The following is a 27,039-nucleotide window of genomic DNA, read 5'->3' on the forward strand; positions in this document are numbered from 1 at the left end:
GAAAATAAACTTTTGCACTTTTTGTTCTCTACCGAGGCAAATAGATCTATTGTGGGAGATCCCCATAGGGCCTCTATTTCGTGAAATACCTCCTGATTCAGACACCAATTCACCTGGCTGAATCTGTGTCTGCTGAGAAAGTCCGCCTGGTGATTCTCTGAGCCTTTCAAATGAACCGCTGAGAGAGAAAAAGCTTTCCCCTGTATTAGCAAGAAGATCCTGGATGCTAGCTGCATTAGTTGGGGAGATCTTGTCCTCCCTTGTTTGTTGATATAAGCTACCACCGAGGCGTTGTCGGATAGGATCCCGACATGTTTTTGAGGCAATGATGAGACTTTCCTTTAATGCGCACAGGACTGCTCTTAACTCCCTGGCATTTTGGGACTGAACACTCTGGGTTTTTGTCCAAGGGCCTTGGAAAACTCCCAAAACTGAATGGGCCCCCATCCCCAAAAGCTTGCGTCGGTGGTTATTATTAAGGGGTCCTGTTTCAACCACTCTACTCCCTGACTTAGGTTCGGAGTTTTTAGCCACCAAGTTAGGGACAGAGTTACTGACCCCGGGATCACAATCTTGCGATCCAGGGATAGCAACCTCCCGTCCCATTTGGACAAAATGTGCCATTGAAGTATTCTGGACCTGAATTGGGCCCATCTCACAGCAGGAATGCAAGCAGTCATCAGACCCAGAATAGACATTGCTTTTCTTAGGGATACTTCCTTGGTTTTGCTGAAAGACCTGATTTTCTGCTGAATAGCTTTCTTCTTGTCTACCGGAAGATAAGATTTCTGCGTCTGGGAATCTAATAAGATGCCTAGCAAAACGCATTTGGAGGTTGGAATCAGGGACGATTTGTCCCAATTTATTAACCAGCCAAGGCCCATCAGGGTCCCCAGGACCTCCTGTATTTGAGATCTCAACAGCTCTGGGGACTTCCCTACCAAGAGAAGGTCATCCAGGTATGAGATTATAATAATGTCTAATCATCTTATTTCTGCCATTACCTCCGCCATTAGCTTCGTGAAGAGCCTCGGTGCCTGTGATATCCCAAAGGGAAGTGCTCTGAACTGCAAATGGACAATTGATTCCCCCATCTTTACCGCTACCCTGAGGTATTTCTGAGATGATGGATGAATAGACACGTGATAGTAGTCATCTTTTATATCTATTGAGGCCATCACGTAGTTGGGGAACAGATGGAGGACCGTGGAGGAGATGGATTCCATCCTGAATTTCTGGTAGGTCAGATATTGGTTGAGACTCTTCAAATTTATTATCAGCCGGAACGTCCCGTTGGGTTTGGGAACCAAAAATGGGGTCGAATAAAAACACTCTCCTTGTTCGTTCTTTGGGACTGGAACAAGGACTGCCTTGCCCAGGAGGTTGTTTATTTCCTCCGCAAGTGCCACCTGTTTTGGAGAATGTTGGTTTATGGAAGTAATTTTTAATGTCCTGGGTGGTAGCCTTTTGAAGTCTAGGCGGTAGCCTTCCTCTATAATACTCCTTACCCAGGCGCTTGCGGTAATATTTCGCCAGGCAGGAGAAAAGGAAGAGAGACGACCGCCTACCAGGGGCCTGGCGTCATTGTTGAGAGGAACTCGAAGTCTGAGGTCTGGATTTAAACAGCACGCTTTTTGATTTATCCGATCTCCATTCCCTTCTTTTCTTCTGATCCCCAAAACCTTTCCTTCTCTCATTACTCCAAAATGGCTTCCCCTGTCTAGGAAAGGACGGCGCTGGAAATCCTTTTTTCTTATCAGATGCCTTATCTAAAATATCGTCCAAGGCAGACTCAAACAAAAAATTTCCTTGACAAGGAAGGGCACATAGCTTAGACTTTGAAGCCACATCGCCCTTCCACCCCTTCAACCATAGGGACCTTCTGGCTGAATTGGACAGTGTGGCCGCTCTAGCGGAAAGCCTCAATGCATCAGCGAAGGCATCAGAAATAAAGTTCACTGCTCTGGACATGGTTGGTATAGCTTCCAGAAGCTGATCCCTAGGAGTCTTGTTCTCTATATGAGACTATACAGGGAGTGCAGAATTATTAGGCAAGTTGTATTTTTGAGGATTAATTTTATTATTGAACAACAACCATGTTCTCAATGAACCCAAAAAACTCATTAATATCAAAGCTGAATATTTTTGGAGGTAGTTTTTAGTTTGTTTTTAGTTTTAGCTATTTTAGGGGGATATCTGTGTGTGCAGGTGACTATTACTGTGCATAATTATTAGGCAACTTAACAAAAAACAAATATATACCCATTTCAATTATTTATTTTTACCAGTGAAACCAATATAACATCTCAACATTCACAAATATACATTTCTGACATTCAAAAACAAAACAAAAACAAATCAGTGACCAATATAGCCACCTTTCTTTGCAAGGACACTCAAAAGCCTGCCATCCATGGATTCTGTCAGTGTTTTGATCTGTTCACCATCAACATTGCGTGCAGCAGCAACCACAGCCTCCCAGACACTGTTCAGAGAGGTGTACTGTTTTCCCTCCTTGTAAATCTCACATTTGATGATGGACCACAGGATCTCAATGGGGTTCAGATCAGGTGAACAAGGAGGCCATGTCATTAGATTTTCTTCTTTTATACCCTTTCTTGCCAGCCACGCTGTGGAGTACTTGGACGCGTGTGATGGAGCATTGTCCTGCATGAAAATCATGTTTTTCTTGAAGGATGCAGACTTCTTCCTGTACCACTGCTTGAAGAAGGTGTCTTCCAGAAACTGGCAGTAGGACTGGGAGTTGAGCTTGACTCCATCCTCAACCCGAAAAGGCCCCACAAGCTCATCTTTGAGGATACCAGCCCAAACCAGTACTCCACCTCCACCTTGCTGGCGTCTGAGTCCGACTGGAGCTCTCTGCCCTTTACCAATCCAGCCACGGGCCCATCCATCTGGCCCATCAAGACTCACTCTCATTTCATCAGTCCATAAAACCTTAGAAAAATCAGTCTTGAGATATTTCTTGGCCCAGTCTTGACGTTTCAGCTTGTGTGTCTTGTTCAGTGGTGGTCGTCTTTCAGCCTTTCTTACCTTGGCCATGTCTCTGAGTATTGCACACCTTGTGCTTTTGGGCACTCCAGTGATGTTGCAGCTCTGAAATATGGCCAAACTGGTGGCAAGTGGCATCTTGGCAGCTGCACGCTTGACTTTTCTCAGTTCATGGGCAGTTATTTTGCGCCTTGGTTTTTCCACACGCTTCTTGCGACCCTGTTGACTATTTTGAATGAAACGCTTGATTGTTCAATGATCACGCTTCAGAAGCTTTGCAATTTTAAGAGTGCTGCATCCCTCTGCAAGATATCTCACTATTTTTGACTTTTCTGAGCCTGTTAAGTCCTTCTTTTGACCCATTTTGCCAAAGGAAAGGAAGTTGCCTAATAATTATGCACACCTAATATAGGGTGTTGATGTCATTAGACCACACCCCTTCTTATTACAGAGATGCACATCATCTAATATGCTTAATTGGTAGTAGGCTTTCGAGCCTATACAGCTTGGAGTAAGACAACATGCATAAAGAGGATGATGTGGTCAAAATACTCATTTGCCTAATAATTCTGCACGCAGTGTAGTTCCTCTAACCAGACCTTTAATGACCTTGCCACCGAAGTAGTCGCTATATTCGGTTTAAAGGCAGAAGTGGATGCCTCCCAATTCTTTCTTAAGTAGGCATCTGCCCTTTTGTCCATGGGATCTTTAAGGGACCCTAAATCCTCAAACGGGAGAGCTGATTTTTTATTTATCTTGGCTACGGGGGCGTCTACCCTCGGTACCTCCTGCCAAGCTGATACTTCTTGATCATCAAAGGGGTACTTTCTCTTGACCGCTCTATGGATAAAGAATTTTTTGTCGGGCTTCTCCCATTCACGTTTAATCAGGTCTTTGATACAGGCCTGAATGGGGAACACTCTAGACTTTTTTGGCTTTAGGCTCTCAAACATGAGTTCTGGCCTAGACCTGGACTCCTTTTCTTCCTCCAGCTCCATCGTGGATCTAACCGCTTTTAATAGTAGATCCATATCCTCCGCTCTAAATAACGGCTTCCCTGTCAAATCCTCAGAGGAGGAATCTGAGCTTGCAATGGCGCCCTCCTCAGACTCCGAATCCGTAGTATCCTCCACTATCATCTGAGCCTTCTTATGTCTGGATGAGCTAGGCAGTGATTTTTTAAGATGTTCCACAGAAGAACGAACTTCCGTTTTAACTAACTCCTGGACGCTTTGTAATAAAGATGGCGACTCATCTGCTACTAACTTATCCAGACATGGTTGGCAACATGTTTTGGGGTAAGACGGGCCCAATTTACACTTGCAAATTCCACACTCCTTAGCTCTTGTTTTGTGGGTAGCTTTTCTTGGGGCTTCTTTAACCTGCATTTAATAAAACAGCCCTAATCAGTCCAATTCTGACCACAATAATAACTCCCCAAAGGGAGATGGTGGGGGTTAACCCCTCTTACCCCCAGGAGTACTATGCTGGATTCAGAAAGCTGCTCCTGTCTGTCAGTGCGCAGTTGCACTTCCCCTTCTTCCTGCATGATGATGCTGCTTCAAGGGGGGCAATAGAGGGAAGAACTGGCCGTCCGGACCGGTATCTGCTCGATGCTGCTCCCTCCATGCTGGCTGGCCGGCGTTCCCTTTTTCAAATGGGCCACGCAACGCCCGCCATGTTTAAGCTCCTCCCCTTCCGGACGATGGAACGCATGCGTCACCTCCCCCCTCACGCTGAAACTTCGCCCCCATGGCTCTGAAGAAGGGAGAGAAAACACTGGGCTTCTCAGTGGCTCCTAGTGGAGACTTACGCCGACAGGTACCTCCACTAGGTTTCCATCCTTTTAACCCTAGAGGTCCTGCAGCCCAAAAGATAGACCTGAGAAGAAATCCTCCTGTCTCTGGACAGGAAACAGGAAAGAACTGAGTGGTGGAAGGCAGTGGACCAATTTAAAGATCTGGGAAGTTCCCGTTTCCTGTCCGGAAGGGGGAGGATCTCTCACAGGTGCTGTCATGGGGCGTAATGGAAATATGTATGGAAGCAGAAGTTTGAATACATGTATATTAGAATTTTTAGATTAGATTTCCTACTATATAAAGAAAAAAAAAAAACTGGATACCCCTTTAATTTTAAAAGTCATCATAGTAAACACATGTTAACTGCCTTGGAGCTACATACTGTTGCCTACCTGGAGCCAGAAGTTTACTATTCGTAAGACTCTCCTGACACAACAGAAACATGGTTATCTGACTGATACAAGTATAGTTTATAGACATTCGGTTATTCAAACTTTATGCAAGATTTAGTGCCAAAAACCATTCAAAAGAAAGATTAGTGATTTCTATCTTACAATTACTAACCACAAGTGGAATAAGACACCATCACAGTTCTGATATGATATCCTTATTAGTTATTGATAAGGACAAAGAGATAAAGCCTCTACAAAAATTAGCACTAAAGTAACCTATCTACTGAAAAAACTGCTAATTTACGGCTCATGTGTGCCATCCACAAAGCATGGGCCACTGACCGTGTGCCCTCTGTCTGCAGATGTGGATCCATTCACTTAAAGGGAACCTGTCACCGGGATTTTGTGTATAGAGCTGAGGACATGGGTTGCTAGATGGCAGCTTGCACATTTTCAATACCCAGTCCCCATAGCTCTGTGTGCTTTTATTGTTTAAAAAAAACGACTTGATACATATGCAAATTAACCTGAGATGAGTCCTGTCCGTGACTCATCTCAGGGACAGGACTCATCCCAGGTTAATTTGCATATGTATCAAATAGGTTTTTTTTACACAATAAAATCACACAGAGCTATGGGGAGTGGGTATTGTGAATATGCTAGCGGTGATCTAGCAACCCATGTCCTCAGCTCTATACACAAAATCCACGGAAGCACTCCGTAGCATTTCCATTCCTAGCCTCCGTTCCACACCGCACCTCCTGGTGCATTCAAGTGCTGTTTGAGGGCAGCAATACGGGCACGAGCCGACTATGGTCATGTGCATGAGGCCCTAAAAGGAATGGACATGAAGCAAACCTGTGTTCTATCAAACAGCTCATGACTGCATGCCTGGTTTCAGAAAAAAAGGGCAATCAGCTGTTCTCACTGGGGAAAGCTGAAGCCACCCATACATTTACATCTGCAGCTGCCATGAAATGAAATGGGTTGCCTCATCGCAGACATGGATAGCATATCACTAGGATATGCCATCAATGTCAGATAGGAGTGGGTCCCAGATGTAGGACCACACCTATCTCTAGAACAGGGCCTCCAAATTCAACGCAGAGAGCTGTGTATGCGTGGCCCCTCTCTATTCACAGCCATGGGAGTTCCAAAATTAGCTGAGCGTCGGTTTGGCTATTTTCAACAGTCCCATGGCAGTGAATGGAGCAGTGGCCCTGCTTGCTATGTGCCCTCTCCACTCACCAGACTTCCTTTTTGGGGGCCCCCATTCTGGAGATAGAAGCAGGTCCCAGAGGTGGGATCCGCACCTATCCAGAATTGATGGCATATCCTACCGATATGCCATCAGTGTCGGAGATGGACCAACCCCTTTAAGTATGATATGCATGTAATTCAAAGGAATGGTCAACCATGGAATACATGGGGAAAGGGGTGAGTCCGTCAGAGTGAAAACCACTCCTTATGAACAGCTCTCCCCTCTGACTCGAAATAGGACATACAGAGAGGGGTTGTCGCCCTTTAAGTGTAATTGTCCTTTATTCTTTTTTCGAATGTGTAGGGACAGTGATAGAGAATGTTTTTGTAATTATACTTTTGTGAATTTTCAAATTTCTATGAGCAAAATCTCTCTGAAGTAGCCCCTTAGCAGCGCTCTCTAAACGAACGTTGCTGAGGAAAGTCTGTCTTCACAGTTCAGCACAGCGCAGTACTGAACTCTGACATTTTTCTCATAGAAATGTACAAATTCACTAAATAAATACAGTATATTCCAAAAACCTTCATTATCACTGTCCAACACATTAGAAAAAAAAAAATAAATCAAGACATATTCTCACCTGAACAAGGCCACTATATCTTCTCCTGTGGACTGCACAGCCTCCTCTGGAAGCATGCTCAAGATTGCAGCTTTTTGATACACGTAGATCGCCTAAAATCATAATTATGATATATGGAATGCATTCAGAAAATTTCAGAAAGTATATCCGCTAAAAGAAGCATATATTCAAAAAACTGTCAGGAAAGGGCAGGCAGCGTCATCCGTTAGATCACGGGTGTCAAACACAAGGCCCACCTCGTCATGTGGCCCGCGCAGCCGCTGCCAGCCTTCACCTTTTATTCCCGCTTTTTTTTTTTTTTTTTTTTGACACGAGAAAGCCGCCTCTTCAGCCCATGCGCGGCAGCCTACAAGCCAGAGAACGTCTGCCCTCTAGCGGCGCCGGCCGTTCTACACCGGAAATAATTGTACCGTATATCCTAATTGCTTGTGTAGAATGCAGGCAGGCCGGGCGGGCGGCAGCGTAACTCCCTGATACCACGTGCCTGCACCGCCTCCTTTATGAATGAAGCAGGCGGCGCAGGCAAGTGACGTCAGTGAGTGACGCGCCGGCCGCCCGTCCTGCCTTCCGGCATTATACACAAGCGGGGTAGGGGGGTTACACGGAATCTGTGGATGGCACAGTTAAGGGGTGGGGGTCTGTGGATGGCACTGTTATGGGGTGGGGGGTCTGTGGATGGCACATATAACACTGCCAGCCACAGATCCCCCCCCCCCCCGTAACAGTGTCTGTCATCCACAGATCCCCCCATAACAGTGTCCGTCATCCACAGATCCCCCCATAACAGTGTCCGTCATCCACAGATCCCCCCATAACAGTGTCCGTCATCCACAGATCCCCCCATAACAGTGTCAGTCATCCACAGATCCCCCCATAACAGTGTCCGTCATCCACAGATCCCCCCATAACAGTGTCCGTCATCCACAGATCCCCCCATAACAGTGTCCGTCATCCACAGATCCCCCCATAACAGTGTCCGTCATCCACAGATCCCCCCCATAACAGTGTCCGTCATCCACAGATCCCCCCATAACAGTGTCCGTCATCCACAGATCCCCCCCCATAACAGTGTCCGTCATCCACAGATCCCCCCCCATAACAGTGTCCGTCATCCACAGATCCCCCCCCATAACAGTGTCCGTCATCCACAGATCCCCCCCATAACAGTGTCAGTCATCCACAGATCCCCCCCATAACAGTGTCCGTCATCCACAGATCCCCCCCATAACAGTGTCCGTCATCCACAGATCCCCCCATAACAGTATCCGTCATCCACAGATGTTTAAAAAAAAATAAAAAATTACTGTCTGTTACCAAAAATCATTTTTCAATAAATTGTACAATAATTGTACATTTGAATATCTACTTGCCATTATTCTGACTATGTTTCTGCTTTCAGAGCTAGTTATTACTTACATTATTACAAAAAACAGTAATAATTGAATGCAGTGACAATAATTTATGATAATAAAGAGTGGACACATAGTCCTACAGATACAACCGGCCCTTTGAGGGTGACCAAACTGCTGATGCGGCCCCCGATGAATTTGAGTTTGACACCCCTGTGTTAGATGATCTGTGTTCTGGTATTCATCCATTATTAACCGTAATGAAACTAGAATGTCAACCTTTTGTTCTATGAAAGCAGAAGAAATGTGGTATTTGTGCACTTTGTCAAGTAGCATGCACTTCAGGACATTTAGCAGATGATGCCGTGCATTATGCCCTTAGTTATATCAGCCTCTGGAAGGAAACGTTTGACTTAAGAATTAGAAACATCTTAAAGAAATGTGTATAAAAGCTTTAGACGATCATAACTGATCTACTGCCTACAGCGCCACACAGAATGGACGCCATGCAGTATATTTACACTGTTCCCATGTAACTGCTCATATGTCAGAAGACAACCAAATCAGGATAGAAAACAGTCATTCATTGTAAGTAAAGAAATGTATGCTCTTAATTATCCTATTGTTACCTCAATGTCAATGCCACCATATATAAATGCTATTGTAGAAAACCGTTATCTTCCAATTAAACTTATGGCCTTGAGATGAGCAAATTTCACTTTTCGTATGCCACATTCTAAGGCCACTTTCACACAGTCAGTGTATGGTCAGTATTTGATCAGTGATTTCCATCAGTAATTGTGAGCCAAAACCAGGAGTGGAGCCTGCACAGAAATAAGGTTTAGGGCTCATGCACACGGCCGTTGATCGGTCGCTCCATGCAATTTGCAGTCCCCAATGTACAGGCAACATCAGTGCAGATTCCGCAGATGGATCCAGACCCATTCAACTTAAATGGGTCTGTCGTCCTTCCACACCGCAAAAAAGTAGTGCATGCACTATATATATTTTTTTTTGCTGTGCGGAGGCACGGAGAGAAACCTGATGGAAGCACTCTGCAGTGCTTCCGTGGGGTTCCATGCCCCCATTCCGCATCTGGCCTTCCAGATTGCGGACCCATTCTGTTTGCGGGCCGCAATACGGGCACAGCCGGGCCTCTTTCAAACTAACAGTACGGATTGGCTCAGGGTGCGTTCAGTGAAACTCACACCATTTTCCAAGGAAGTTCAGTTTTGTCTGCGATTGCGTTCAGGTTTTTTCCGCGCGGGTGCAATGTGTTTTGATGCGTATAAATTTCTTTTTTAAAAATTAAGGTTTACAAACATCTCCTACCAATCATCAGTGAAAAACGCATTGCACCTGGACAACATCCGGATTAGGCTACATGCACACGAAGGTTGTTTGTTTCTGTGTCCGTTCCTTTTTTTTTTTTTTTTGCGGATAGGATGCGGACCCATTCATTTCAATAGGTCCGCAAAAAATGCAGACAGCACACCGTGTGCTGTCTGCATCAGTATGTCCGTTCCGTAGCCCCGCACAAAAAAAAACAAAAAAAAACAAAAAAAAACCATGTCCTATTCTTGTCCGTTTTAGGCATTGCCACAATGGATCTGCAAAAAACAAACATAAAAAAACAACAACGGATGATATACGGATGTCATCTATTTTTTAATTTTTTTTGTGGTTCACAAAACACATACGGTCGTGTGCACGTAGCCCTACAATGCATTTTTCACTGAAGCCCCATTCACTTCTAAGGGGCCAGGGCTGCGTGAAAAACGCAGAATATAGAACATGCTGCGATTCTCACGCAACACAGAACTGATGCATGAAAAAAATGTGCACAGACCCATTGAAATTAATGGGTTAGGATTCAGTGCGGATGCTATGCGTTCACTTTACGCATCGGCACGGAAAACTCAGTCGTGTGAAAGAGGCCTTAATGGAAAGATGTGCACCTGTTCCGTGTTTTTGACCTGCACCTGGTTTTGGCTCACAATCTGTGATGGAAACACTGAATGTGTGAGCAGCCTAAGGGCTTATTCACATGAGTGAGGTTTCTGTCCGGATGTGATGCATGTTGCAGAAAAACACATTGAACTTGTGTGCAAAACCATCAGTTCTTCCTGAACAAATCCTGAAACAATCCATGTCGTTCGTGTGTCAATGGACTTTTTATTTTGTACTTTGGTTGAATATTGTCGCTCTTTTTTCATTTTATCATACTGAAAATACTTTTTTTTTTTCTTCAAAAAATTAACATTCCTTCTATTTTCCCTTTGTGATTTAATGTCATTAGTTTGGCCAGAGACACTTATGTCACAATATAATCCCTGCACTCTCCTTGATCCCAAATACGGGTACTATGCCCGACCTACATCTACAGTCAAAAACAAAGAACGCCTTTCCCCTTTGTAAATGCAAAGCACTGTTGTACAGGAATTGTTATATGTGGATGTCTAGGGGTTAAATCTGTGGGTTGGGATTCTGCCAGAGTAAATTCTAAAATCGCTATTCCTGAAGCTGGCCACAGATGGAACCGTTTATCCTCCATCCGATCACAATGTTGTACATTTTACCATTTCCCATATACTGTGCGGAAACTTCGTACGCAATAATGGAAAAGAGGTAACGCACCTTCGACCACTTGCTTTCCTTGCACAGCAGGTCAGCATAGTGGTATGCTTTTAGCCAGTCTTGCTGGAAGGAATGGCACCACATCAGCTCCCAGTAACAGAGGTGGTGAATCTGCCTCCATTCCTGCTGGGCGGCAATGCACTGCTGGAAGGACTCTTGTGCCTGCACAACGAAAAAAAGAAAGAAATTCTAAAAGATAGAGCACCAAACTAAAACATTTCATCTGACATAAAGACACCTACACTGCAGGGATCCATAGCCTATAGGTCACATGAGAGCTGCATAATTAGGGACTGAAAAAGAAGGCCATTTGTTTTTTTAACCAAAAATAGCAAAATCACAAAAGTCAGATTTTTAGGCCCCATGCACACGGCCGTTGTTTTGGTCCGCATCAGGGCCGCCGTTTTGGCGGCTTGGTTGAGGACCCATTCACTTCAATGGGGCCGCAAAAGATGCGGACAGCACTCCGTGTGCTGTCCGCATCCGTTGCTCCGTTCCGTGGCCCCGCTAAAAAAATATAACATTTCCTATTCTTGTCCGCGCTTTGTGGACAAGAATAGGCATTTATATTAAAGGCTGTCCGTGCCGTTCCGCAAATTACGGAAAGCCCACGGACGCCATCCGTGTTTTACGGATCCGCGATTTGAGGACCGCAAAACACACCACGGTCGTGTGCATGAGGCCATAAGTGTATGTTCACCTCTGAAATAACTGTCTATTTGCGAGGGTATTTGACCTGTAATTAGATTACAAGAGATAGATGCACACAGGTGCTTTCCTGCCTTCTAATACAGAATTGTGCTGACGTCTTCATAGCTAACATACCCAAGAAGCCCCTTGCTGCTTCCCTTTCTTGCAGAAGATTCTTTGCTCATTGTAATTCTATACAGTTTTTACATCTGGCACAAAACATGAATCCAGTGTAGAGAAAACCTAAGAGCTCTCAGAATCAGAGGCCCAGCTGAAACATTATGGGTCATCTTCAAATCAATTCAATGGTTTGACATTTCTTGAAAAACATAAAAAAGTCAATAAAATCAGCCCCAAAGTCCCGAGACCACCAGATGAACATCCGGAATACACCAACTGCAGAAAGACCACAGCAGAGACACATATCTGTGGTGGACATGTCAGTCTGAAGCCTGCGATGCTGTGGTATTTCTGCTGTTTGTTTCTTTTAAAACACACATTATTGAAATTTTGAAAAGAAAAGGGGAAAAAAACACTAGTGGAAAAAAAATACCTGTTCAAAATTTCCTTTGAGTACATCTATCCGAGCCGCATAGAAGATAATTAAACAGCCCTGAGAAAAGAGGAATTTTTCAAAAAAGAGGTCATTTTGGTGATTTATATACCGTATCCTCACAGGTGCAGGTCGCCGTTACATACATTTGGGAATTTCTTGAGGTAGGGTTCAATGAGCGCTTCTGCTTCTTCAAGATTACCTTCTCCAATACCTGGAAAGAGTTGTGTGTTCATCACTAGCTCTATACACATCTTTAGTATTTTGTACTAACAATGAAGACTAGGAAGGACACGGGAAGGGATACGTATTGTATTCAGCGCACTATACATATTACATCGCGTAATTACAGAGAATTTCTCGCTAACTACTACATTTCAGTGCAAACCCAGCATTACCTACTGCAGGCATGCTCAACCGGCGGCCCTCCAGCTGTTGTAAAACTACAACTCCCACAATGCCCTGCTGTAGGCTGATAGCTGTAGGCCAGGCATGCTAAAACAGGCGGCCCTCCAGCTGTTGTCCCACCATGCCCTGCTGTAGGCTGTTCCGGCATGCTGGGAGTAGTAGTTTTGCAACAGCTGGAGGGCTGCAGGTTGAGCATGCCTGACCCACTGGATTGCTGCACGATGGGAACATTTTCTGGTAAGGTCAGCAGCACACCTTTCTACCAACATGTAGAACATGAGGGCTGGGAGCCAAATGAAAAGTTCACCTGAGTTCCATGGACTACAGTCATATATAGTACTAGTATTGCAGAAAGATCTCAAATGTTCAAATACATATATAAAATTGGAATTTTGTAAAACGATCTTTTCAGTAAACCCAGATCACATTTAAATGCAAGACTGAATATATCCTGGGGGATCATCATCTAACAGGTAGGGGCAATGATGTGCACCTAACTAAATATTAGGCCACCAGATTGTATACAATAATTCATACAGTAGCATCGTTTTACAATTTGGCTGAACCTAGAACAGTTTAAAACGCTAGCATTCCCTTAGGGGCTGTCCTATGAAGAACATGGTTAACTCTAAAAAGGGGCTGTCTCATGAAGAATATTGCTTATAGTTTAATCTAGCCCATAATTGGAAACAGTTTAAAAATATTCCAGGAATGTTAGTGTAGCGCCACCTGTTTTACTGAATAGCCTTGTCTGTGTCCACCGCTGTGACTGTGCTAAGGTGGACACACACGCTTAGCCTTGCTTAACTCTCTGCTCCACCAAGTATGCGGAGGGATCTCTGGTGTAATGAGGCCGCTGCTTCTATAGCTGCAATGTCTTGCTGTTTGCCAGAGGATATGCTAAGCAAATACAATTACAGTAAGGGTCCATTCACCGGCAATGTGCATATTTTTTTTTTTGGCGGAATGAAAGTGCGAATCCGGAAGCGCGGTTCCGCAAATGCGGATGCGGACAGCACATTCCGGCCCCATTGAAAATGAATGGGTCCACACCTCTTCCGCAAAATTGGACCCATTTTGCGGGTCCAATTTTGCGGAAGAGGTGTGGACCCATTCATTTTCAATGGGGCCGGAATGTGCTGTCCGCATCCGCATTTGCGGAACCGCGCTTCCGGATTCGCACTTTCATTCCGCCAAAAAAAAAAATATGCACATTGCCGGTGTCCATGTTTTGCGGATCCGCAAAACACATACGGACATGTGAATGGACCCTTATGGTGTCTCGCTCTCTTATCACCGACACAGAAAACATTACAGTATACCTCACCACACCACAAAGACTGAGCATGTGCGTCCACCTTGACACAATCACTGGAGGTGGACACATTAAAGTCTGACATTCCTGGAATATCTGGGGATATAAGCATTTTTTATTTAGCAGGTGCAAATATAAAAAAATGGGATGTATGCAACTATAAACAATATTCTTCATAGGACAGCCCCTTTAATGAAAATGGCAGCTTACCAAGTACTAATGAGACATAGGTATGATAGAACAGGAGTGTGAGGACACACAGGATGGCTCTTAGACTGGTCCCAGATGCTCCTTCTCTCAGCTGCAAAAGGCCCAGGGCCTGTTAAATACAGTGAAATGGTTATCACAGCAATGCTCAGCACCGTTCTGTTTGTCAGTGTACTGTATGCCATCTGCATATGTAACTCATCATATCCCAGATTAGACAGTCCAATAATAATTAGTCTATATGTTCGTGATTGCTACATGCAATATGTCAAATACACATTAACATGTGCTATAATTGACATCATATAAAATCACAAGATATTTGATATTTAGATCAACTTCAATAAGAAAAAGTAATAACATCGGCAGATATACTTATGATTTAGTCTTTTAGTAGCCACTTGCATTCCCTGTGGAGCATATTTTCTTAACACTCTATGTCAGGGGTCAGCAACCTCCGCCACTTCAGATGCTGTGAAACTACAATTCCCAGCATGCTCCATTCATTTCTATGGGAGTTCTGAGAAGAGCAGAGCAATTGTGCATGCTGGGAGTTGTAGTTTCACAAAAGCTGGAGTGCCGGTTTCTGACCCCTGCTCTATGTTATATTCCTCTACTATTCCCAATGAAGGTCCTTCTGGGTGATACCACTTGGGGGTGAGCCCCCGGCTTCATTTGACACTGGCAGCACTGGTTGGATAGAGGCAGACTCTGCAGAAACGCACCCCAACCAGTAACACCCAGTTGGACCTTTACTGCAGACTGTTGGCAGTTCATCAAACTTCTAGTAGGAATAATAGTGGAATGCCACAACACAGTAATAAGAAAAGATGCTCCAGAGTTACAAGATGGGAAAGCCGTGCGCTTCATGCCACCGCTGCACTACAGTAATACACTCGTATAGTGTATTACTGTAGGGCAGCGGCGGCATGAAGCGCACGGCGTCATAGCAACCAATGACGCCGTGCGCTCCTGCTCTGAACAGGAATCCAGCCCGGCATACCACGGACCGCTCTCGGCCACGGAACACGGCCGTGTGCATTCGGCCTAATAGTTACTTTAGGTCTCAGATACCAGAAAAATTCCTAAGAAAAAGAACGGTTACCCTGTTTCCAGAAAAACCAATGAATTCCAGCAACCTGAGAATCCTTGAAGGCAAGAGAGAAAGCATCTGGAAAAAACAAAAAGTCAAAAAAATGCAAAATGTGAGATCGAGAAGTGCAAACAGTGCAAAGCAAATAAATACGACAGGAACATTAAGACAAGCTTATGTGGAGGATTTAAAAAGGAACTGCGTGCCCACAGATGCGGGCGCGATATCTCTCACAGAGAGGACACAGATGCAAGGTCACCTAATGAATATATAAAATGTAGATGGGTTGTGTACACCTCATATGGAAGTACATGTTTGTATATATACACACACACACACACACACAGACACACAGGGATTTCTTAGAGTGTAGTATTCAGTATTCATTATACATGTAAAACAATCGGCCGACAGAGGACATAGAGGTCCGGTGCTGATGAATAACGTTCAGCTGGGGGTCCTCTTTCACCAGACGCGTTTCGGAGATCTCAGTCTCCTTCCTCAGTGGTCCAATATTTGTATTACTATTCTAGGGAATATATTACACTAAATCTCATATTCTACTGTGACCACTACACATTGAAAAATATCCTGAATATCGGTGAAGATATATAATAGCTTAATAGATTGTTTTACATGTATAATAAATACTGAAATCTCTGTGTGTGTATATATACAAACATATACTTCCATATGAGGTGTGCACAACCAATCTATTTCTTACTCTATAGACGGGGTGCGTCTATCAGTTGGAGCACCCGCCCCATATATAACAACGAGGTGAGCCGTCACAACCCAATATACTTCATGAAGCAGTTTTCATTGCTTCTTTCCCATCGAATTCAGTGGGGAAAGTTACTCATAGCTGTAACGAGGGCTTGTTTTTTGTGGGAGAAATTGTACTTTCTAATGGCACCATTTAATATTGAAAAAAATAAAGAAAAAAAATTGTGTGGAATTGGGAAAAAAGGCAATTCTGCCATAGTGTTATAGGTTTTTCTGGTGTTCCGTATGTGGTAAAACCGACCTGTGACCTTCATTCTCTGGGTCAGTCCACTTACCAGCGATACCACATTTATGTCGTTTCTCTCATGTTTTAAATATTTAAAAATCATTTAAAAAATTATAATTTTGAAAAAATTTATTTCTTCACTTCAGTGCCATATTCTGATATTCTCACCTGTTTAAATGATTCATTGTTAAGTGTATGGAGCTGTGCGGGGGCTCATTTTTTGAGGGGCAATCTATAGTGTTTATTGATACAATTTTGGGGTGACTTTCTTTCATTGATTTATTTTTTGTGGGGGGTAAGGGGAGTGAAGGGAAAAAACAAACAAACGGTGAATCGGACATTTTTATTTTTTCCTCCCCAATACAGCATTCATCCTACTGGATAAACATGTTCATATTTTAATTGGATGTTTTCGGATGTGGCGGTGCAAATTATCTTTATTTTTTTACTGTTTATTCTTATTATGGGATAGAGCCCCTCTTGGAGACCTCAACATACGATCTTTAGTTCACTTCTCCCATACACTACTGTGATTTAATACAGTAGTGTATTGGAAAATCATTATATTCCTATTGAGCCCTGTCACCTGCGGGGCTCAATAGGAACTACCCCTCTATTAGCCAGCAACTCTTCAGAAAGATCCAGGCTATGAGAGAGAATGAATGGCTTCCCTGATCTCCATGAGGGGACAAGGGGAGCCTTTTGGGCCCTGGAAGCACAGCACTCCCGGGAAAAGCCACCTCAGATGCCATGGTCAGAACTGACCATGGCATCTGGGCAGGCACCATCTTTAAAGACCCAGTCATCGTTAGTCATGAAGGAGTTAAACATATATTTAGAATACAGGGTTCTTGCATTTGGCCACTTGGTCTCTAAATTTAAAGCAACATTTCTGTGGCGTGGTTTATCCCACTACATGTAATAGATCACGTGTTAAGACGTTTGGTACTGCCATCTGTAAGTTGAGGCTTCTTTTAACCACAATGGAGTATTAAAGGGTTCATTTCATGAGACAACCCCTATCTATGTGTTCTATTCGAGTATATGGACAGAGAGGTTTTCATTTTGAAGGGCTCAAGCTGCTTTTGAATGGTCACCATGTAATACTACGTTTCTCCTGCTCTGGTCGCTGCACTGGAATGCCTGGCTGGTATGACTTCCCTCAGCAAAGCACCTATTTCCCAGGGTTGCCTGAGGCAGTGCCAGGAGCCGAATACTAAGGCTGACAAGACATCTTGATTTAAAAAAAAAAAAAAAAACAGAGCGATAATAATTAGGGTCCATTCGCACGTCCGCAAAGTGGGTCCGCATCCGTTTCTGCAATTTTGCGGAATGGGTGCAGACCCATTCATTTTCAATGGGGCCAGAATGTGCTCTCCGCATCCGCATTTGCGGATCTGCACCCGTGCTTCCGTTTCCGTTTAGGCATTTTCTATTATAGTGCCGGTGATGTGCGGTCCGCAAATTGCGGAATACACATTGCGAGTGTCCGTGTTTTGCAGATCCGCAAAACACTTACGGACGTGTGAATGGACCCTTTAAAGGTGTTTTCCAGGGTCCTGATATCGGTGAGCTATCCTCAGAATAGGTCATTAATATTGTTCTGTCCCAGCTAGGGTTGGACGATATCAAAAATATTCCCACGATAACGATATTAAGAAATTTATCGCGATAACGATATGTATCGCGATAAATGCCCATTTAGAAGAAAAAACACTTGGGGCCACAGGGAGACATTATACTGTATGGGGGCAACCACAAGGAGACGTTATACTGTATGGGAACAGCCACAAGGAGATGTTATACTGTATGGGGGCAGCCACAAGGAGACGTTATACTGTATGGGGGCAGCCACAAGGAGACGTTATACTGTATGGGGGCCACAAAGAGACGTTACACTGTATGGGGGCAGCCACAAGGAGACGTTATACTGTATGGGGGCAGCCACAAGGAGACGTTATACTGTATGGGAACAGCCACAAGGAGACGTTATACTGTATGGGGGCAGCCACAAGGAGATGTTATACTGTATGGGGGCAGCCACAAGGAGATGTTATACTGTATGGGGGCAGCCACAAGGAGACGTTACACTGTATGGGGGCAGCCACAAGGAGACGTTACACTGTATGGGGGCAGCCACAAGGAGACGTTATACTGTATGGGAACAGCCACAAGGAGACACTACTGTATGGGGGCAGCCACAAGGAGACTGTATGGGGGCCACAAGGAGACATACTGTATGGGGGCAGCCAGGCAGCCACAAGGAGACGTTAATTGTTATAATTGTATATGTCATTTTTCACCATTTCGGGTATCTGTAACTAGTCGATTGACTTCTAGTAACAAAAACATTACAGGGTTAATTCTGTACCAGAACGAGTGGTTTATAGTAATCTTGTGTATCATCTCCTACTAGAAGGTGTATTGCAGGCTGTAAGCAGAAGTGTTGGTGGCGCTCCTGTCCTGTCCTACGCTGCGCAGCCTCGTCTGTCAGCTGATTCCGACGTCAGTGAGCGGAGCCTGCGTGGAGGAGTCGGGGTAGCCGCTGCGGGCAGCAATTTGTATAGAATCATGCTGGAGCGGGCAGATTTTGAAGCAGTCAGCGCACATGACAGCTTCTATGACGTCACAAAATACTGCGGTAATTAGGAAACAGCGATATCGCCGTTTTTTTAATACCGCGGTATATCGTGATACCGGTATATTGCCCAACCCTAGTCCCAGAACAGGGAGATTCATTTCAGTATCATTACAGATCACTGCTAGTGTTGAGCGAACTTTGTTTTAAGTTCAGCATCTAAAGTTCGGGTTATCGAAGAATCGCGTTATGGATTCTGCTACCACGGACCATAAAGAAATTTAGAAACCATAACGTGATTCTTCGATAACTTGAACTTTAGACGCCGAACTTAAAACACAAGTTCGCTCAACACTAATCACTGCTCTATTTCTGTAGTTATTAGTTAGGTTATAGCACCATCTAGCGGTCTTAAAAATGTACTACACTTTGTTTGTCTGTTAATAAAGATTATTGTATTGTTGGGAGGTGCAAAGCATTGTGGGAGTGTAGTGCATTCTGGGAAAGAGAAGCCCAGTCTCCATGTTACAGGACATCAGCAGAGCTGTCTCCTGCATATCTTCTTCTTAAACTCCATCATCCTTTTGCAAGTATATCTGGTAAGACATATACCAGGGATGGCCAACCTGAGGCTCTCCAGCTGTTGCTAAACTACAACTCACAGCATGCCTACACGACCTACAGCTAACAGCCTACAGCATGGCATGTACCTTTGTTTCAGGGACAATATGTTATGCAGAGCTGTTCAAGTAGTTGTAGTGTTACTTAGGGAAAGAGGATGTAACGGTTAGATGCTAGACATGCAATTCATGTATAGACAGCCATTTTGGACATATGCTCAGTGTTAATGTAATGTTATAATACATGCTGTTCTAGGCTTTCTGCGGATACATGTTATGCCTTATACTTATACAAGCCATTTGTATTCTTGTAGTTTTACCAACTCACAATCCTGTTGACCAATAAACAAGTTAGACTACGGAAAACTCTGTGTGAACGTGTATGAAGACAGAACAAATATCCAGTCGGTGAGTTTCTGACACCCAGCACCCCCAGTGAACAGCTGTTCCCTGCAGGGTGTGACCATGGAAGTAGCACTATGAATTGAACAGTAAGAGCGCCATTCAAAGTGTACTGGCCATGCCGGGTTACTGCAGCTCAGCTCCCACTGAAGTGAATAAGAACTAACCTGCAATAACACAGCATGGCCACTACACTTTGAATGGAGCTATTTTTCCTCTTCAATTCATAGTGCTACTTCCAGCATCACAGGCTGCAGGGAGCAGCTGAACGTGGGGGTGCAGGGTGTCAGACCCTCACGATCAGATATTATTGACCTATCCTGAGGATAGAACATCATAATCAGGAGCCTTAAAAAAGCCCTTTTAATCAAATCTGCCACTGCTGTGGTTGCATTGTGCTGCACTCACTAAAGCCTCATTCACACGTCAGTGTTTCACGGACATGTGCTGTACGTGTTCTTCACGGACAGCACACGTCCCTATTCATTTTAATGTGTGTATTCACACATCAGTGTTTTAGCGTGGTCCGTGGATTCGTGTTTTTAGCACGGATGTATGCTCTATTTTGTCAGTGTTCACGGATCCGTCACGCCCATTATAGTCTATGGGTCCATGAAAACCATGGATGCCATCCATGTTTCACTGATTAAGAAGAGATTCTTTGAAAATTATTTTTCAGCTGTTCAGTGTCAGTGAAACATGGATGCAACACGGACAGCAAAAAGCAGACACACGGACCCAACACTGATCCTTCACGGATGCATCACTGACCACCTGCTCACGGATTTGAGCACGGACGTGTGAATGAGGCTTAAGATGAAGGTGATGCCACTGTGCGTGTCTCATTAAAACAGGATCATATTCTGGTACTTAGAAGACTGTTTCAACATACTCTACCTTCATTTTTTCCAATCCAAAAACCAAACTATATCAACAGCATTTGTAGCATATGGTATATAACATCCCTACAAATAGAGGAAAACAGTAGTCAAAAAGTTGTTAAAATACTCACCAAATTAAAGGCCCCAATGCCTAGTTTAACACCACCTTCAAACTGATGTTGGGTTTCACTTGAGTTCTTGTTTTGGGTCATTGCTGAAAGGACTTGATGGCATTCCCTACAGGATGCAATCAGCAAAGAATGTGTTAGCAATTGAAAACACAAAAAGGAGGGAAAATAAAAATGGAAAATGGAAGAAATGTAGTAGAAAAAAAAAACAAAAAAAAAAAAAACTTACTTATAGATTTGATAACTTGTCCTGATTTTGAGTCCACCTTTGATAAAGTTGATCATGTTTTCATCCTACAAGAATGTCATGTTCATTAAAAAAAAATCTATTTTTACTTTTACCTAAAGCAAACCTACCAAAAAGGAAACTCTTTTCCTTACTGTAAGGCGTAGAAACCAGACCTCATAATTATGGTGTATACATCTCCAATCTTAGAATTCTAGCCATAAAGCCTTGTTCTGCCCAGCAGGGTTAGAAAATGATTCTAGTTCATTCTGCCAGGGTCAGGGTAATTCTGAAGTGTTTAGTGTGGTTATAGCACCATCTAGCGGTCTTAAACTGTATTACACTTTTTGCCTTTTACAATACTACTGCATTGTGGATGGTGCACTGCATCTTGGGAAAGAGAAGTCTCCAGGACACATCAGCAGAGCTGACCTTTTGCATATCTCCTTCTCAAACTCCACCATCCTTGTAAAAGCATATCTGGTGAGAGATCTACCTTTGTTTTTAGGGATATTGTGTGTTGCAGAGCTGTTAAGCTAGTTGTAATTGTTTCTCAGGGAGTTGTTATTACTGTTAGCTAGCCATGCAATCTTATGAACAGGCAGCCATTTTACCACGTGCTTCAGTGTTAATGTAATGTTATAGTACATCAGGGCTCGACAAATCCCAGGCGCCAGGTCGCCATGGCGACCAGGAATTTAGTCCTGGCGCTTGGGTATTTGTCAGCCCATTTTCAAAGGTGCCCAGGCGATGGGTGCGGAGCTGCCGTTCTGTCCGGAGGCAGCACGTTTGAAACAGCTCCTCAGTCTGAGTCAGTGAGTCACAGCACACACAGAGAGTGAGACGCTGGCAGCAGGGAGGGGAGGGACTCGGGAGGAGTGTAATCTGATCCTAGAGTGGAAGCTGCTTCTGCCAGCCCCTCCCCTCCCCACCCACCAACCAATCAGAGCTGAGGCAATGCAAGCACTAGCAGCTCTGGGTCACTGACACAAGTACAGGAGGGAGTCTAGAAAGAATCGAATGAGTCTCAGGTTAAAAGAATCTAAAGATCCGACTTAGTTAGAGACTCATTCGATTCTTTGAGTTAAAAGAACCGTGAGTCACTAGAACAGTTTACACTGAGGCTGTCGGCTTCTCAAGGAGATATATATGTTAAAGGCATCCCTTCTTCTGTCTCATTCAGTAGCTACATAAACAAGGGTACTTTCACACTTGCGGCAGGACGGATCCGTCCTTCCGCTGTTTCGCCGGACCACCGCTCCGTCCCCATTGACTATAATGGGGGCAGAGCTCTGGCGCAGCACGGCAGTGCATGGTGAAAGGCCGCCGGACTAAAAGTACTGCATGTCCAACTTTTTGGTCCGGCGGCCTCTCACTGCGAACTGCCATGCTGCGCCGGAGCTCCACCCCCGTCCCCATTATAGTCAATAGGGTCCGGGGACGGAGCGGCGGTATATGTAACATGGTATACAGCATTATTGGGGGGCTCTATGGAAAAGTGTGGGGGGGGGAGCACTATGGGGGCACCTACTGGGGGCTTTATGACGCGGCTCTGCCTGGCTTCTAACTTTTTTAGCTGGCTCCTAGATTCCAAGGAAATTTGTCAAGCCCTGTAGTACATGCCACGCTATGCTTAATACTTATACATGTTATTTGTATTCTTGTAGTTTTACCAAACAATCCTGTTTTACAAATCAATCAATCGTATATAATCAATTCATCACATATGTACGACTTGTTGACCAATAAACAAGTTACACTACAAAGAACAGTCCTCCTATTTGGAAGACAGGAATGGTTTATGCTGAATATCAGACTGCACACTGTATGAACGTGTATGAAGACAGAACACGCCTGTTGTATGATGCCACCACTCTGTCCTCTGCAAGCAATCACCCTCCTTTGTGTCACCACTCTGCTGCCTCCTGTATGCAGATTGTGCAAAAATACATTGAGCTCTAGAAAATGTTTAGGCATGATTCACACAACTGTGCCCATGGGCTGGCTGCGTCTCCTGCACCGACAGCAGCTCCACTGACGCAAACTGACTACATTATAGTGATTTGTGATACAGTCAGTTCCTATCGGACTGTGGATCTATTGTACTGTACTCAGATCATCCCTTCTGTACAATACAACAGACCTGCAATCAGATAGGAACGGTATAATAAATCACTTTGATCCAGTGAGTTTGTGTCAGGAGAGTCGCGGTCCGTCTGGGAGACGCGGCAGTGTACAGCTGTGGACCTTACTGGTGATTTCTTTTATTTTGGAGATGTATGATGTACCCGTAAGCAACAAACTGTTTTTATTTTATGCAGTTTTGATAAATCTGCTCCACTAAATAAAATTTATATGTAAAACTGCCCATTTAGAGAAAGAAGCTCTGTCTCAATAGTTACAGTTAGCACTATGTATGTACTGTAATAGTATTTCACCAGTGTAACAAGTCAGTTCATGAAATTTCTTTCCTTATAGATATTCCAAGATCAACTGTGAGTGGTATTACTACAAAGTGGACGCATTTAGGAACCACAGCTATGACGTGGCAGACTATGTAACGTTATAGAGCTGAGTAGATGGGCAGAGCTAAGGCACATAGTATATAAAAGTCGCCAATTGACTCTGCTGACTCAATAACTGTAGTTTTAATTCTATATTAGGACAAAAACTGTGCACCAGCAGCTTCACGGCATGGGTTTCCATGGCTAAACAGCTCCATGCAAGCCTTCCATCATCAAGCACAATGCCAAGCTTCAGTAGGAGTGGTGTAAAGCTCGCCACAACTGGATTCTGGAGCAGTGGAAACATGTTTTGTGGAGTGATGAATCACATAACTATCTGGCAGTCTGATGGACGAGTCTGGGTTTTGCAAATGCCAGGAGAACTGTAAAGTTTGGCAGAGGAGGGATAATACTATAGGGTTATTTTTAAGCCCTTTAGTTCCAGTGAAGGGAAATCTTAAGTGTACTTTCACACTAGCGTTATTCTTTTCCAGCATAGAGTTCCGTCCTAGGGGCTCTATACCGGAAAAGAACTGATCAGGCATATCCCCATGCATTCTGAATGGAGAGTAAGGCCTCTTTCCCACTTGCGTTGTTGGGATCCGGCATGCACTTCCGTTGCCGGAGGTGCCCGCCGGATCCGGAAAAACGCAAGTGTACTGAAAGCATTTGAAGACGGAACCGTCTTCCAAATGCTTTCAGTGTTACTATGGCACCCAGGACGCTATTAAAGTCCTGGTTGCCATAGTAGGAGCGGGGGAGCAGTATACTTACAGTCCGTGCGGCTCCCGGGGCGCTCCAGAATGACGTCAGAGCGCCCCATGCGCATGGATGACGTGATCCATGCGATCACGTGATCCATGCGATCACGTGATCCATGCGCTTGGGGCGCCCTGACGTCACTCTGGAGCGCCCCGGGAGCCGCACGGACGGCAAGTATGCTGCTCCCCCGCTCCCCACTACACTTTACCATGGCTGCCAGGACTTTAGCGTCCCGGCAGCCATGGTAACCATTCAGAAAAAGCTAAATGTTGGCTCCGGCAATGCGCCGAAATGACGTTTAGCTTAAGGCCGGATCCGGATCAATGCCTTCCAATGGGCATTAATTCCGGATCCGGCCTTGCGGCAAGTGTTCCGGATTTTTGGCTGGAGCAAAAAGTGCAGCACGCTGCGGTATTTTCTCCGGCCAACAAACGTTCCGGAACTGAAGACATCCTGATGCATCCTGAACGGATTTCTCTCCATTCAGAATGCATTAGGATAATCGACGACGAAACTCTATGCCGGAAGACAATAACGCAAGTGTGAAAGAGCCCTAATCCGTTCAGGATGCATCAGGATGTCTTCAGTTCAGTCTTTTTGACTGATCAGGCAAAAGATAAACCGTAGCATGCTACGGTTTTATCTTCGGCCAAAAAAACTGAACACTTGCCTGAATGCCGGATCCGGCATTTTTTTCCATAGGAATGTACTAGTGTCGGATCCGGCATTCAAAATACCAGAATGCTGGATCCATCCTTCCAGTCTACGCAGATCGGTAAAAATGTGAAAAAAAACAAAAATAAATAAATAAAATCGAAACAGACAGACTGATCCGTTCTTGCAATGCATTTGGAAGACAGATCCGGATCCTGATCAGTGTTAAAATGCAATCAGTTGGCATACGTTTGTTTCGGCGACGGAACTGCCTGCTGGATTACTCTGCCGCAAGTGTGTAAGTAGCCTAAAGAGAATTCGTTACCCTGATTTTGGACTTTTATCTGCGGTAATACACGAGTCCAGATCACTATTTTTTATTTTCCTCTTGTCCGCTATTCCCCTACTGTCAGCGCTCAAAGCTGCACTAAAATACACAGTATGAACTGCTGTGCCATGCCAACATAATGGACAGCGGGGTGATAGGGGGCAGTAGAAAAATAAAAAGTAACAATCCTACTCCTTATCTGCAGTACGACTCCTGTATTACTGCACATAACAGATTCCCTTTAATGCTTCAGCATACCAAGACATTTTGGGCAATTCTATGCTTCCATCTTTGTATGAACAGTTCGGGGAAGGCCCTTCTCCGTTCCAGCATGACTGTGCCCCAGTGCACAAAACAAGATCCATAAAGGCATGGTTGGGTGAAAAACATGTCCGTGTAGGCATCCAAATACTCTTGTCCATATAGTGTACCTTTACAGTTCCATAATGTATCCTCATTGCTGCTGTTTGCACTACTGTGCGATACATCTTCTATCATTACTGGCTGGCCTGCTTTCCTGAGGTCAGATTGGAGGACACCAGCATGCCATGATTGTGCTGCTTGCTCATATAACATGTCGGCACGTGTGAGCGTAGAGAGATGTGGCAGGAAGCCAACCAACAGCAAGTATATTGAAGAATTGGAGTTTGGGCAATTTTATTTCCCTAGAAAACTCATTTAAATAAACATTACATTAGTCCCATAACCTATTCTGTTCTTTTTCAGTTAGAAATCATTCTATTAAACTAGTGTAGTATTATATAATATAGTAAAAAATAATTATATATATACACACACTGTCTATACACACACACACACAAAACACACACACACTAGTATTCTAACTATAATCCGTATTACCTGCACAAATGTCAAAGCTGCCTTCTGCAGGAGGCACTCGGCATAGCAGATCTCAGCATGCATTTCCTCTGAGGGAAAAACAAATTGGGGTCAAATAATGTGAAGGACATGGGTTCTGGCATCTGCTACAACATGACTGCTGAAATTGGATTCAGCCTTAAGCCTTAATGCAGAGGTTCGTGAAACACGGTGAGATACTGGACTGGCATTGCAGGAGCGTACGATGTCATTGGTTGCTATATCGCCGTGCGCCTGCAATGCCAGTCCGGTATCTCACGGACCGTGTTCCACGGACGTCTACATGAGGCTTTAAGGTCGTATAAAAGTTAATCATTCTCTATTAGCCTGGAAATATAAATTTTTACTAAATGCACACAAATCATCGACTTTTCCAATGGGCAAGACTTACACCTCTTTTACACCTGCTGATTTTTCGCTAACGTACGAAAGCTCATTAGCGATCATCTTGCAGTGTAATACTGCCGCAGAGTGCCCAATAAACGAGCAAACCCTGTTTATCGGTCAATCCAAATCTTTTGACACGTTAAATTATCGTTTGCAGGCGGCAGATCGTGGTGCCTAATAATGATCTGCCGCCGGCAAACCCCTATACAGCATGGGGACAAGCGATGGCATAGCCATCCCTCCTCCCCATGCTGTGGAGGAGATTGCTGCATGTAATAGCAGCGGTCTCCTCCGTTCGTGAGCAGGCGATTGCCGGGAGGGAACGCTTCCCTCCTGACAATCATCTGCCACATCACGCTGTGTAATACAGCCTTTACAAATA

The 27,039-nt window shown here is 44.3% G+C and overlaps 1 protein-coding gene across 1 annotated transcript in view; it reads right to left on the reverse strand.

Moving 5' to 3' along the window:
- The window catches only part of TTC39B (tetratricopeptide repeat domain 39B), a 159,378-nt gene that overhangs the window by 21,081 nt on the left and 111,258 nt on the right, over positions 1–27,039 (reverse strand). Inside the window, exons 6-14 of the mRNA XM_040417168.1 lie at positions 26,253–26,320; positions 21,147–21,211; positions 20,921–21,026; positions 15,309–15,374; positions 14,207–14,315; positions 12,420–12,487; positions 12,274–12,333; positions 11,031–11,192; positions 7,045–7,136 (exon numbers count right to left, since the gene is read on the reverse strand). Coding sequence (XP_040273102.1) covers positions 7,045–7,136; positions 11,031–11,192; positions 12,274–12,333; positions 12,420–12,487; positions 14,207–14,315; positions 15,309–15,374; positions 20,921–21,026; positions 21,147–21,211; positions 26,253–26,320 — 796 coding nt within the window. The remainder of the gene's footprint in view (positions 1–7,044; positions 7,137–11,030; positions 11,193–12,273; positions 12,334–12,419; positions 12,488–14,206; positions 14,316–15,308; positions 15,375–20,920; positions 21,027–21,146; positions 21,212–26,252; positions 26,321–27,039) is intronic.

The sequence above is a fragment of the Bufo bufo genome, chromosome 2, assembly GCF_905171765.1.
Source record: "Bufo bufo chromosome 2, aBufBuf1.1, whole genome shotgun sequence".
Classification (NCBI taxonomy): Eukaryota; Metazoa; Chordata; class Amphibia; order Anura; family Bufonidae; genus Bufo; species Bufo bufo.